The 14,354-nt window shown below is 61.9% G+C and overlaps 2 protein-coding genes across 2 annotated transcripts in view; one reads left to right on the plus strand and one right to left on the minus strand.

Moving 5' to 3' along the window:
• The first annotated feature begins 629 nt into the window (after positions 1-629).
• LOC123384655 (translation initiation factor IF-2-like) lies at positions 630-7,252 on the plus strand. Its single transcript, XM_045055047.1, has 2 exons — positions 630-1,889; positions 2,699-7,252. The coding sequence occupies exon 2, from the start codon at positions 3,845-3,847 to the stop codon at positions 4,799-4,801; it is 957 nt and encodes a 318-aa protein (XP_044910982.1). The 5' UTR covers positions 630-1,889; positions 2,699-3,844; the 3' UTR covers positions 4,802-7,252.
• Positions 7,253-10,342: 3,090 nt separating this feature from the next.
• Positions 10,343-14,354, minus strand: part of TPO (thyroid peroxidase) — a 47,670-nt gene continuing 43,658 nt past the window's right edge. Inside the window, exon 17 of the mRNA XM_045055112.1 lies at positions 10,343-13,920. Coding sequence (XP_044911047.1) covers positions 13,882-13,920 — 39 coding nt within the window. The 3' untranslated portion in view covers positions 10,343-13,881. The remainder of the gene's footprint in view (positions 13,921-14,354) is intronic.

Here is a 14,354-nt window from a genome sequence, read left to right on the forward strand (position 1 = left end):
CCCACTGGCCGCCCCCCCGCTGACCCCCCACTGGCTGATCCCCTCACTGGCCGCCCCCCCACTGACCCCCCCCACTGGCCACCCCCCCAGTGGCCGCCCCCCCACTGACCCCCCTCCCCCCACTGGCCACCCCCGTCCCTGGGCCGCAGTCCCCACCTCCTCTGGGGTCTTTCCTGGTCATATGCACTGGCCCGCGAGGTCTCTGTGCCAGGCCGCACACCCCAAGGACGGAGCCCAGCGTCCCCAAGGGCAGACGCCGCTGCAGGCAGGTGAACAGGACTCCAGTCCTACGGAGTCTGACGCCGTTGGGGACTGAGCAGACGTCACGGAGGACGTGTCTGCCTGCAGACACTGGCGGACACTCCCCGTGGTCACCGCCCTCGTGGCCCCAGGCTGGCGCTCACAGCCTGCTTCCAGGAAACGGACGAACTGGTATCTGATCACGTCTCGGATTTCCAGGGTCCAATCGCCCCGATAAAAGTGGGTGAGAAGGTCCCCCTGCTGTGTGGTTGGAGGTGATTTCTGTCCCTAACGGTAGACGTTGGCGTCTCGATCGTGGTCACAGGTGGTGCAGAAGACGCGGTCCGTGCGCTGAGGTGGACGTGGGGTCGGTTCCCAGAGTGTGGGGAGGAAGAGCGTGCCCCGGGTAGGGTGTGCAGGCGGGAGGGTTTGCGTAAATCCTTCCGTCAGGCTCACAAGCGGAATTTCCCTTTTTCCTTCGTCACCCGGCTAATTGGAAAGGCTGCGGACTTTCTGCGCACGAAAAAGCAATCTGAATGTTGAAATCAGTGATCTCTTCACAGAGACAGTAGGTCTGGGGGAGTCCACGGGCCCCTCCTGGTTTCTGTCCTGCTTAGTTCAGTGCCCAACAGGGTCGCCTGCGTGTGCAGCGCTCTCTCCGTAGGTGACAGCGTCACCGTGTCATTCTCTGGGGTTCCCCAAACCCAAGGGGGCCGTGAACCCGTCGGCTTACACCGTTGCCCTCCTGGTAGGGAGGGAGCCCCGGAGACCCCTGAGCCGGGCAGCGGGCGGGAGGAAGGCCAGTGGTGGGTCTGAGGCATTGGGACGTCTGACTTTGGGTCGCGACCGAGTTAACCTCATTGTCCGTTTGGCTCAGTGACCCCTCTGAGGTCGCCGGGCCGGGGTCGGCCCCCAGGGCTCTGCCTGCGGGTCCTGCTCCCCCGTCAACAGGAGGGGATGGGACGCTGGCCGGCACGGGGAACCTGGGACAGCCCAGGCGGCTTCTGTGCAGGGCCCCTGCCCCCCGACCAAGGGACCCCGCTTTGTGGACCTCTGAGTGTCCCCAGCTGTGCCGGGGCCTCCTTCCCGGGGCTGGGAGTTTGGAACCATCTGCTGTTCTCATCACATAGTTTCCACCTTCCTGGGAACAGCCCGTTTGTGGACGGCGTCCAGCTCCTTCTGTGGCGGCCGCCTCCTCTCTGGTGTGTGTGCGGCTCGGGCCCCACGCAAGCCCTGCCCCCACTGCCTGACACCTCAGTCCCTGCCCCCCGGGCTTGAAATGAAATAAAGCTGGCCTCAGGGGTTTGCGAAGGAGACACGCTGAGGGCACCAGTCCCGGGATGAAGGTCTGGAGGGTCCGCGGGCTGGGACGGCCCCGTTGCTGAGGCAGCGAGGGGGTTCGCGCAGGTGTCCCGGCGTCTCTTGCGGCAAACGGTGCGCCCCACAGAACGTGTCAGGTTCATGCTATTGAGGACGGAGCGCAGCTCACCAGGGGTTGTTAGCCGCAGACCCGGATCTTCCGGAGGTCTGGTCTGCCCCTGAATTGTGGGTGGACCGTCCAGGGAGCTCCCCCTGGCCCCGGTGACACGCTGCGGGCAGAGGTGGGCACACGGGCCTGAGAAGACGGCCACAGTAACGTCATAATACGGGTAAGTGGATCAGAGGGAAGTGTCTGTAACACGGCGGGGTGGTGAGGACAGGAGGAGGGTCCTGCAGTGAGACACGTGTGGCACATTGGAGGAGAGGCCGCCAGGTGCCTGTGTCTGACCTGACACGGGCCCAGGACGGGGCTGGGGGCCACCAGAGCACGCACACCCTTGGGCGTTGGGCCAAGGATGTGAGGCTCTCATCAGAGCAAAGGGAGTTAGTGGAGGGGCTGTGGGGGGTCGAATAGTGTCCCCCAAATCCAAGTCGCCCGGGCCTCATTAGTGACTATTTGGAGGAAGGGTCTTTGCAGATGTAATTAAGGTAAGGGCAGGAAGCAATTGTGGTGTGAGGCGATGGCCCTAAATCCCACGGCACCCTTGTGAGAGGCACAAGAGGACGCACAGAGATGCAGGGAAGAGCACACGGTGGCCACCAGCCCAGGAAGCAGGGATGTGGTGGCCACCAGCCCAGGAAGGAGGGACGCGGCGGCCACGAGCCCAGGAAGCAGGGATGCGGCCCTGCCCTGCCCATACCTTGACTTTGGGTCTCCAGCTTCCAGAACAGTAGAGGACAAGTTCCTTTGGTTTAAAGCCGCCTGGTTTGTGATAATTTGGGAAACAACACGGGTTGTCAAAGGAAAGGAAAGTGATTTCATGTATGAAAGCCAAGAAGACACAGACCCTGGGTCCCGGCCCTGTTCCAGTGTCTGCTGTCCTCGTGCCTCGGTTTCCCTGAGCGCTCCACCAGCCCCCCCCCCCTTCATCACTGGTGTCCCTCCCATGGCAGAAGATGAAGACGTGTGTCTTCCCAGGGAGCAGCTGGGGGCCCCGGTTGTCCCTGAAGGTCTCTGTGGCGAGTGGAGACAAAAGCAATGCCTACCCTGCTGTGTTTACGTGCACGTCGCTCGGGCTTCTGGACTCTCCTCTCTGCAGGCTGGCTTGGGTCTCGGAGAGGGAGACACGTGGCGACAAGCGGGATTTGCTTCCTAGATGCGTAAGTGGCCACAGTTCTTACGTTCTGTGTAAGTTTTGACTGTTTTCTCTGTATTAAAATAATTTTGATGCATGGTTGTTGTAACGTGAGTAGGTGACTTTCGGTTCACTGTTTCCAAGTAAAACGCCGACAGCTCAGAGCTGATCATCTGGAACAAAGTACACCTGCCTTCTGCCGTGGCCTCGCCCTCTGGTGTGGCCTCACGGCCCCTTGCTCCCGTGGCAACCGGCTCCTCGGCTCCACAGGTGTTTCCAGCACCTTCTCCGGGCATTTCTGAGGCACCAAGAGATTTGCTCTTTTCCCTCCTTCTTGTTCACTGTAAGGGCCAACGTGCTGCAGTGGAAAACCAACATTTGCTTTGAGTTTTTCTTGTGAGACCGGCTTCCGAACAGCACGACTCCACAGGCACCTTTCAGGTTCGCGTTCTCTTCGCGTAAGACGGGGTGAGTAGCACCTTCCTCTCTCCTGGAGCAGCGTCAGCGTTGGCGTCCCCTGCGCTTGCCTCCTTGGGGAGGGACGGCGGGATTTGCTGGTGCCTCGGAGACTCTGGGGGACGCCGAGCACACCCTCCGGCTGGAATCTAAAACAGGAAGTGTGGACTCCAGACCCACAGCTTGGAATGTCAAAGCCTTTGTCACTGGAACCAGCAGAGGCCAAGGGAACGCAGCTCACTGCCCTCCTGGGGGGTGGGGGGGTCTCCAGGGTGACCGCAGGACCCTCTACTGTCAGGGCTCCGCCCCTGCTGGTCCCCACCTCCGGCTCGGTGTCTCAGAGCCTCTGCTTAGCGGGAAGGTGAAGCTGGGTGAGCGTCCACGGCGCGTCCCCTGCTCCCCCTGCCCCCAGAAGAGACCAGGAGGCCCAGGGGCCAGACGCTGTTCACAGGCCCAGGGAGAAGCGGCCGCTGGCCGGGCTGGGTCAGTCACCTTGGGGGTCGGTGGGAATACGGCAGCTTTGATGGGAAGCGATGCCCAGAGGAGGCGCGTTTCTCCAGCACAAGCGGCGGCCGGGGTGGAGGCTGGTCCTCGCGGCGAGATGTGGCCCCAGCGGCCGTGCAGAGGGGCCAGGGGCTCTGCCACCGTGTGTCTCGGGGGCCACTGAGTTTCTAAATCACACGCATGCAACCGCAGGGCACGCGGCTCCCGTGCAGGACGGACACATTCACTTCATTCACGTATCCGGCTATCGTGACCCCCGCTTCCTCCAGCTTGTGATCCCCTGGCTTGAACGTGACCTCCGCCTCGTGGTTGGTCCCCGTGAATCTGCCCAGAGCGGCCATCTTCAACGGAGGAATCGCCACCAAGCACAAAGTTGCCCAAAAACGCCCACGCAAACCGCGCCGCCGAGGAGACCACGAGAAGGAGCTTCGATTGCGGGAGGAGCTGAAGCAGGAAGTTGGGGCGTGGCCTCGTTCCCTCGGCAGGACGGTGGGCAGGGCGGCCCCCGCTTCCTGGGGCGCCAGCGGCCTGACAGTGCCGATAAGGGGCTGCAGCGCACTTCCGCGAGCAGGCGAAGTCACAAGGGGACCCCGGATAGCGAGCAGGAGGAGGGACGTCGGGGACGGCCGTGGGGCGCGTGCTCTGGGCGAGGCGAGGGACGGACCTCTCAGACGCGGGAACGTGTGGCTTCCCGTGCCTGTCCTCCCGTGTGGTTGGGGGTCTCAGTCTGCGGGCCTCAGGAAGCCCTGCTCCCCCTCGCGGCCTCCCCGTCAGCCCAGCGCTTCGGCACACGGGGTGGGGGCCGGCCACCTGCAGCTGGGGGACGGGGTGGGGGCCGGCCACCTGCGGCGGGGACGGCCCCGGGGACGCTCAGGTCCAGACGAAGCGAGGCCGCTCTGTCCGAGTGGCTCCAGGGCAGCAGACAGGTGGGCGAGCCTCTATGTGAGCGGGGATCCCGAGCCACACAGCGCCCTGAGCTGACCTGACCTGCACCTCGGCTGCTCGGATGCACAGAGTCGGAGCAGGAAGGGCACTGGTTTGACTGGAAGAGACGCAAAGCAGCCACAGCCCACGGGCCAAGGGGAAGGCCTCCCCTTGGTGAAACCACAGCCCGTAAGAAAGACAGCTCTCACCAACCACGTCGTCCAGAGCGTTTCCAGTGAAAATTGTTTTTCCGTTTGGGGTTGGGGAGAGAGGGTTCCAATGCTGCCAAAGAAATCCCTTCTCGCGGCAGGTGCAGATCCTCGTGGCGTTTGTAGGCAGCTCTGTGTTCTCCAGAGGGGCTCTTAACCCCACGGAGCCCATCTGGGGGGGGGGGGCCCAACGGGGTCTGTGTTCAGTGTCTCAGGCTCTTGTCACGTGGGGCAGGGAGGAGCCGCACGAGCCCTCCCGCGTGTCTAGTCCCCGCACGGGGAGGGAAGCTCTCGAGCACTGTGGCCCCACGATGCACGTGACAGGCGGCCCCCGCGGGACGGCCCCAAGTGCCTCTGAAAACGGCCAGGGGTCCCAGGGGAGCTGGGGCACACGGGCTCTGAACCTTCCCTGTGTGCCCACCTCCCAGCACGTTCTGGAATGAGCTCAGGTCCGCGTGCACCCACGTCCTGGCTCCAGAACCTCCTCACAGCCGCGGAAGCTCCCTTCAGGACCTCAGCCAGACTTGGCTGCCTTCCTTCTCGGAGCCTTCCGGAGGTTTGGGACCGATAGGGATGAAATGCCAAGTTCTCCCGTTGAGGCAGATTTCTAGGCCGGGGATGGAGCCCATCCTGCCTGGTCACTGCACCCCGTGCCCCATGAGCGCCCCGTCCGCCCCCAAAAAGCCGGCTGCGCACCATAACCAGATGCTTCCTGTTTGTCCCTCCCCGTCCGTTCCTTGCCCCCCATGCCCCCCCACCCTGTGGTTCTCCAGAAGGAGACTCCCGTCCCGGGACAGAGCCGGGTCCTGAGGTACAGCGGACCCTCACCACCCGCGCCCTCCATGATGCGTGACGCACACCCCGAAGCGGCCCATTCAGACCCTCGACGGTCTGTAAAGGGACCCAGATCCCAAGGAGCACGTGTCAGGTCCCCCCAAATCCCTTCTTCCTGTTTCTGCCACTCATGCGAGCCGTCCCCGACCCGGCAGTTCCGCCCTCTTGTTCACCCAAAACCTTTGCCTTCCGGCTGCAAACGGCGCCGCCCTGGCTCCCGACTTGCAGCTTCTGCAGTCAGGGCTAGCAGCCGATGGGGCTTAAGGGACACGTTTCACCAGGAAATAGCCGTTTTTCTGACAATACCAAATGTCTGTAGATTTGGACGTGAGGCCCACGGCTGAGGCGTGGCTGATGCTGAGCCAGGGAAGGCGGGGACGCGCTGTGGACGTGGGGCCGGCTCCACGCGGGTGCGGGTGGGGTCAGCGGTGGGGCAAGACGGGCGTCCAGCCTGGGGGGGGGGTCTGGCTTGCAGCACGGCCACGAGAGCCCGGGTGGGCAAAGGACCAGAGGAAAAGCCCCAGGACCAGGACTTCCCACGCGGTCACCACGGAGCCCCTGCTGTCTCTCCTCAGGCGTCACGTGGAGTTTAGGACGTCCTGGCTCGTGCTGGAAGCAACCCCTTCCTCCGACCGTACTGGGGACGCCGGGACCCTGTGACGGACGCCAGCCGCGCGGCCCCCGTGGCATCTGACCCCTTCCCTCTGGCCTGGGCCGGGGGCTCCGGAGGCTCCGGAGGGGGCTCCGGCTGGGGGCTCCGGAGGGGGCTCCGGAGGACGGAGCCTCCCTGCTCCCCGCTGTGCGCCCCGCGCTCTGGGGCCCCCCTCGCCACCCGGCCGTCAGCGCACGGAGGGCCCGTCCAACCAGGTTCCCAGAGAGCGAGGGCCGTCGAGGACGAAAGGCTGCCTGGCCTGCGCTGAAGTGAGCCCGGCTGCAAGACCGACGTCCGCAGGCCTGTGGAGAGTGTCGTGTGCTGTGCTCTTAAAAAAGTAGCTTTTCCGGCTTCTGTGTGTGTGACACCAGGGCCACGTTTGAGGATGGTGTCGCCTGCTCACTGTCTGCTCACCTCGGGCTGCTCTCTAACCGGAGGACACGCCGGCGTCTCGGTGAGGCCATCGTCCCCCCTCCTGCTCTGGCCTGAGGAATTCACGCCCGCGTGCCCCACCGCGAGTCCGGGGCTGGAGGGACACAGTGTCGTCCGACCCCACAGGCAGAGGGCTGGCTGCTCCCTCCAGCCCCTGTGGTCTTCCCAGGTGACAGCTCTCTGGTCTGAAATACCCCCCAGGGCAGCTCTGGGACGTGTCTCCCGTCCGCGGACATAGCAGGAAAGAGGTGCTAAAATTCTCGCCACAAGAGAAAAAAAAAAACAAACATTTTTTTCCCTTTTTTTTCAAAAAATTTTTTTTAATGTTTTTATTTATTTTTGAGACAGAGAGAGACAGAGCATGAGCAAGGGAGGGGCAGAGAGAGAGGGAGACACAGAATCCGAAACAGGCGCCAGGCTCCAAGCTGTCAGCACAGAGCCCGATGCGGAGCTCAAACTCATGAATCGCGAGATCATGACCTGAGCCAAAGTCAGACGCTTAACTGACTGAGCCACCCAGGCGCCCCTTTTTTCCCTTTTTTTGAGTACCAGTTTGAGTTGCTGGGAGTCAGGAACTTCCTGTGATAATCACTCGATCCGTAAGCGCAGGCCCCTGAAAACAAGCCCCATGGGCTTCCTGTGCCCAAAGAGATGGGGTCCCAGATGAGGAGAATCTGTGCACCCGCGTTTGTGAGGGGATTATGAGGAGGCAGGTGGACTCGAGGGACAGGCCAGAGAGGCTTCCTGGAGGAGGTGATGTTGGCTTTTTCAGTATTCCACTTTCTCTTCAGAATTTCAAGAACAACGGCTTCTGAGATGTGTTACCGATGAAAACAACTCTGACGATGTTAGGAAGAGAAATACTCAAAGGTTTCCACGAGAAAAACATCGGTCTGTCTGACGTGCGCTTTGGTGACTTCTGGGAACACTATCCTGTGTGGCTGCGGCGCCCCCTCATGGGGCCGCAGGTCCGCGGGGACACCGCAGGTCAGGGATGGGAAGGAGAGCGGTCCCTTCCAGCAGGTTGGGGGACACTCGGCCCGGTGTCCCCGGGGAAGGACGCCTTGGGGACTGTGGGCACCTCTGAGATGGTGACGTCCCGTCTGGTCACTGGGTGGGGACTTGGGTGACGGTCAGATGAGCAGGGGACATGGCCTTGAGGCCTGCAGATATTTGGGGTCCAGGCAAGGGTCAGGTTGCCCCAAGAAAGGGCAGGGCGCGCAGAGAGGAGGCCACGGGGAGGGTGGTGTCAGCCTCGTGGCCCAGACGGGTCCGGGGGCTGCTCTCCCCATCTCCCCTCTGCCCAGGATCACGTCCCCAGGGCCGGCTGTCCTCTCCCTGGAGGCGAGCTGGGCCTATCCCCTGCACACGGGGCCGTGGACGCGAGCACTCCTGAGGGTGGGACCGAGTGCTCCCCGCTTCTCCATCCCCCCTGCCCAGACCGGACAGAAGTCCTTCATCCGAGGACCGACCCGACCCGGCCACGCCCCGGGGCCACCACTCTTCCGGCTCCCTTCACGGCGTCGTGTCCGTCCCATTGGTCCCGGGACGGCCACGTGGGGCCCGGGTTAGCATGAGAAACCACCACGGTCCCTGCTGGGTTCTTGCCACCGGCAGAAGGGTCTCCCCGTGGCCTCCGCCCGGCGGGACGGCTTGCGGACCCCGTGCTCAGGTGGGTCACCAGCTGCGGGCCCCACCCATGGACGAAGTCCGCACTCCGAGCCCGGGGGCCAGCGACGGTGGTGTCCCCGCCAATGTCACCTACTGCCTGTTTTGGGCATGAAATTTTGTTGATGCTCATCTGTCCACGGCCGCTTGCCGCGGCAGAGACCACGGCTCCCTCTAAGCCCAAGACATTGTGTGGCCCTCTGCAGAGAAGTCTGTGCCTGTTTTCAGGCAGTCATGATTTTACCGATGGGACCGTGTCCCGAGAGGCCGGACCACCGCAGGAGGCCCGGGAAACCACTTCCAAGGTGGGTGGCGTGTGGGGTTGGCCGTGGGCCCCAGGCCACAGGGGCTCTGCCCACCCTCCTGCACAAGTGATTACAGTCTCCTCAACCTCCCCTCTGGAGCATAGTGGATAGTTACCTTTTGTCCCGTACCGCGCATCTTACAGTTCATTTAAACTTATTTCCATAAGTGATGGTTTAATTTCCATGAGAAAAAAGGGGGCGTCTTTGTCCAGATGGGTTTTATATTCTGTCTGCATCACGGATATCAATTTTTCATGCAATGCAATAAAATGGGTTCCAAACTTTACTTGTTTTCTAATTCACGTGTTACTGCGGGGGTGGGGGGGGTCAAAGCTTTTACAAAATTCTCAGAAAGATTTTTTGCTTTTAAAAACATGTTTGATAACGGATCACTGGTTCAGATAGCAAGGCCGTGCGGGGTCCCGCGGGGAGCTCCGCGGCAGGGGCTTCACGAGACCTCGGGGCGGCCTGGGGACCCTCTGTGGGCACCGCGAAGCCATCTGCTCACCGGACCCCCACCTCCTGCCCCCTTGCCGTCCCTGTTCTGACCTTCACTTTCCAGCCCCGAGCCCTGCGCCCTCACCTGCCCGGTGCAGAGGCGAGAGTCACAGTGGAGCCCCAGCAGTGCCGTGTCAGCAGAGGCCGTTTCCTGGGCTGTGAAATAGACTCTCCATTCGGGGAACCAGGATATGCTCTTACGAGGTCCTGCTTCCTCAGAGGTTTTCCTTCCCGAGGACTTTTCGGGTGAATGTTTTTCTTCATATTCTAGGCCCGAAGCTTTGAGAGGAGGAAGTGATGCTCTCCAGGGAACCAACTTGTCCCTCAGGTGCTGGGGGAGAGGTGGCCCTTGGCCAGCGTGGCTTCTGGGACCCCCAAACTCACCCCCCGCCCTCTTTGCCACTTCCCCCATGATAGCCTATTCTTTTTTTATAAATATGTTGTTTAAATTTTTTTAGTGTTTATTTTTGAGAGAGAGAGAGACAGAGACAGAGTGAGCAGGGGAGGGGCAGAGAGAGAGGGAGACACAGAGTCCCAAGCAGGCTCCAGGCTCCGAGCTGTCAGCACAGGGCCTGATGTGGGGCTCGAACTCATGAACTACGAGATCATGACCTGAGCTGAAATCGGATGCTTAACCGACTGAGCCATCCAGGAGCCCCCATGACAGCCTCTTCTGAGGCATGGAAATAATATCAGTCATCTGTACTTTAGTGAGAATTAGGACTAAAATTTCAAGCCAGAAGTTTCCACCCTGCCTTGTTACAGCAAGTGTTGTATAGTGCTTCTTTGCTATCCTGAAATGAATCTCACAGCTAAGAGAACTTATCTGCACAGTTTAAAAATCAACACAGCGTCCTAAGTGTTGTATAAAGAAGAAGAATTTCGGAGCAAACCATTTAACGTGAAAAGGATTATCCGCAGCTGCCCAAGAGGCTCCTGCTATTGGCTGCTGTTTTCTAAGGAAGTAATGTAGGCCGAAAATAAGTAACATGACATTCAACTGAATGTCGTCAATGCTTTTTTATTTCTACTTCACATCTTGAAATGAGGGATAAAGGAGTATCTTTATAAAAGTACACAGAACCGCAGCAAAACGCAATCACCCCAGATGCAACCCCGTGGGATGTGTGACCAAAGAGCCTCGCACAGTCCAGAAATGAGGAGGAACTTTGGCTGGGAAGACAGGGTCCTGATTTGCTTAATGAGCTCAAGACACGAAAACTGTGCAGAAAACGCTCTTGTGTTTCGGAATGGACCGCTTCCCCGGAGTTGGGGCCCGGTGGGGGTGGGGGGGAGGTCCTGAGGCGGGACCACCGCCTGTGCCCTCCCAGCCCTCATGAGACCCCGGCCCCGCCGACTTCCCACCTCGGGCCTCCGGCTAACAGAGGCTGTTCTAATGCTCCTTTGTGGAATCCACCGGAAAGAGACCCTGCCCCCACCCCCCAGCCCCAGGTCCCAGGACCGCACCGCTCCCTCTTCCAACACCCCTCCCTCGGGTGGGTGCAGGGGAGGACGGAGAGATCAGCGACGTTCCAACACTTCGCAAAAGAGGGAGCGGAATCCCAAAGCCCTTGCTTCTCCGCTCAGCTCTGTCCTTCTCAAACGCCACCCGCTTTTGCAGAGCCCTCCAGCCACCTATCCACAGTCCCCGTGAACGAACCAGCACTAACGTCAGCCCCGAGCCACCGAGGGGCAGCCGGCCGTCCCCGAGGCAGGGAAACGCAGGGCCGGGTGCTGGGCGGGCACCGACTGGGGACCCCGTCGGGTGCGAGCAGGGCTGAGCCAGAGCCGTGGGAGGCCGGCGGGTCCAGACCTGAGGCGCCTTTGCGGGGGCCCGGCCGAAGGTGCGCGGATGGCCCTGCTCACCGGCTGGGCTGCTCTTGGGTGGGGGCGCCCGCCCGCGGGTATTCCTGCCCCTCGCTGGGGAAAAGCCGCTTCGACAGCACAGTGGTGGCCGTTTTGCGGACCCACGCTCAGCACGTGTGGGCTTGAGCCTTGGCTGTGTCATCGGCCGTCACACTCTCACACTCAGTGGCCCCTGGGGCGGCGGGAAGGGTGGGACGGGGCACCGACGCCCCCTTCTGGTGGGGTCACCCCCTGGCCCCTACCTTAAGCGCAGGAGGCAACGGCACAGGGGCGGGGCTTCTGAGCTCACTGTGGACACCTGTTCTTGCCAGAGGCCCTCCCTCTGCTGTCATTTGCCCTCCCGCGCGATCACTGCCTCGCTGGGACCCACCCGGGGGGAGGGGCATGGCGGGGACCCAGGGGGCCTCTCCCAGCTGTGGGCGTGCCTTGACTGGCCACGGAAAAAGAAAAAAAAAATCGAAATAAACAGAACAAAAATCCCCCAAGACCAATAAACACAAACCAAAACCCCCCAAAGTCAACCCTTTTTCTCTGACTCCGAAAGCTGCTCTCCGTCCCACACCCACAAGGAAATGAATCCTGCCAAGGATCTTAATTGCTAAGGTTTGGGATCCGCTTCCACCCCGACTCTGGGCGTGGCCTCCTCCAGCCTGGCCCCAGATGCGAGCCACCCCGACAGGACAGAGCCCAGCACCTCGGCCAGCGTCCTGGCCAGGGACTGGGGAGCCCACCCGGGTCCTGCTACAGCTCCTGGTAACTGGCACACCGCTCGGGAGAGGACTGCAGCTGGAGTCCGGAGCGGGGCTGGAACCCTCAGGACTATTCTCCCAGATACACCTGCCTCCACCAAGGGCTGTCTGGGGGCAACATGAGGTGCAGTGGGCGCCTGGAGGTGGGGACGCCTGGAGGTGGGGGCGCCTGGAGGTGGGGGCGCCTGGAGGTGGGGGCGCCTGGAGGTCGGGGCGCCTGGAGGTCGGGGCGCCTGGAGGTGGGGACGCCTGGAGGTCGGGGCGCCTGGAGGTGGGGGCGCCTGGAGGTCGTGGCTCCTGGAGGTCGGTCACGAAGCCTGGTCCTGCCCCATGGGGGGCCCTGGTCGGCGGTGAGGCTCGCCCGGGACGGACGTGTGCACCGGAAGGGCCAGTGAGGGGTCGTCGGACCGAGAGCCGTCGGGACCGTGTGAGCTGGGCTCGTCCTTCGGGCTCATTACTTGTTCATCAGCACTGCCTATGAGGCCAGCCCCACGCGCACAGGCCCCGAGGCGGGAAAGCCCAAAACAAGAGCCTGGAGCGGAGGCCGCGCACGAGTCGCGCTGTTGGTGGCTGGCTGGGACCCTGAGGGGCAGCGGACTGTCCATCCGTGTCCACCCATCTCCTTACAGAAACCGCTCGGAGTCAGAGCCTGTCCCGAAAGCTCCGTCCACAGGCCGGGGAGCACGCGGCGTGCAATGTTTGTGGGTCCACTACGCCCCCCACGTCTGGTGGTGAGGGGGCTCTGGCCGGGGTGCTTGACTGTGGCTGAATCGTCATTAACTTCATATTAACAGCAATGAGAGTCTGGGGACACAAGAAGACCCAGCACCCGTGGGGAATGACAGAATCTGCAGGTTCCGAACGCCAGGGCCGCGGACGTTCGGCAGTTTCCTTGCCGCGTCCTCCTTCCCGGCGCGTCGTGAAGAGGTGTCCAGGAGTGTGTCCCTGAGTCACTAACTCCCCAGGTTCCCGGGCAGGTGCGTCTGTGCTCTTCCCATCCCCCGGCTGGGCCCAGGGGGACTGGCCACCTTGGAGGGACCCAGGCTGCTGCTTGGTCGCTCGGTGTGGAAGAGCGGGGCGATGACAATAGCTGCTTTGTGGGGATGACCGGTCCCCCGACGCCAGCAGGTCCAGGCCTTAGAGGGCCTCCAGGCTGTTGCCTGAGTGAGGGGAGCTGGGGGCAGGCAGCATGTGTCCAGAGCGGGGCCGGGCCCCGGGACACCGTGCCATCGACCCCTCGGGGCGGGGGTGAGACAGACCCCGAGAGTCGCCCTGCTTCCAGGCCCACCCGGAGGAGGGCAGCCGGGAGAGGACACAGGCGCGAAGGCCACCTGGGCACAGGACACTGGAAAAACGCACAAGCAGGAAACAGGTGCGCGGGCAGGAAGCGGGGTGGAAGGAAGGAGACAGCCAGGATGAGAGCGGGGGAGACGATCCCTGAACGCAGTGGACACGGCGCCTCCCCGTCTGTCTGGCTGGACGAAGGGGCTGGTGAATCCCCGTCCAGGAGCCCCAGGAGGAGCCGGCAGGCAGGCTCACACACACGCACAGCCAGACGGTTGTCAGGGGAGGATTTATTTGTCCGCCCTTGAGTGTCACTGGACCACACGCCAGACGGGCCCTGATGTGGAAAACAGCCTCGGGAGTGATTTGGGGAACACGAATCCATTTTGAAGCCTCGAATGCCCCGGTCAGTAAACTGCAGGCCTACTGTCTTGTGTCCCGTCCCACAAAGGGGCAGCACACGTGTGTGTGACACGCGGCTCTGAGTGTTGAGCAGCAGCTCGCTTCCTGCAGGACGGAAAGGCCCGGGCCGTGTCGTTTCCAGGGTGCACTTCTGCCCCAGATGCCCCGAGACGGCCGTGCGCTCCCAGGAATCAGCCGGAAGCAAGTTCTCACGCGGGGTTTCCAAGCAGGCGCCTGTGGTTACTACCGGCAGAGGGGGGTCTGCGATCCATAGGCCGGGTCCTGTGGGAGACAAGTCGCACTGAGCACACGGACAGACGGGGGACCCGCGTCGGCCCTCGGGTCTCGGCCGGGCTAATTAGGGGCGCAGGTGTGCAGGGAGCACAGGACAGCGAGCTGTTGCAAGGGCCCGCCGACCACCTAGGTCTGACAGGTGCAGGGGTGCGAAGTGAGTTTTTAAAAAGTCTTACTTATGTTTATGCAATCTCTACACCCAATGTGGGGCTCGACCTCATGACCCGAGATCAAGATTCACACACTCTTCTGAACCAGCCGGACGCCCCTAGAAGTGACTTTTTAATGCATCTGTTGAGGTCACATGTACAGAGTAAAAACGGTAAAAAAACAAGCCCATACGCTACTTACAGCTATTCCATTTTTTTAAAAAGTACATTTAGGGGCACCTGGGGGGCTCAGTCAGTTAACTGTCTGACTTG

This window comes from Felis catus, chromosome A3 (assembly GCF_018350175.1).
Source record: "Felis catus isolate Fca126 chromosome A3, F.catus_Fca126_mat1.0, whole genome shotgun sequence".
In the NCBI taxonomy this organism is placed as follows: domain Eukaryota; kingdom Metazoa; phylum Chordata; class Mammalia; order Carnivora; family Felidae; genus Felis; species Felis catus.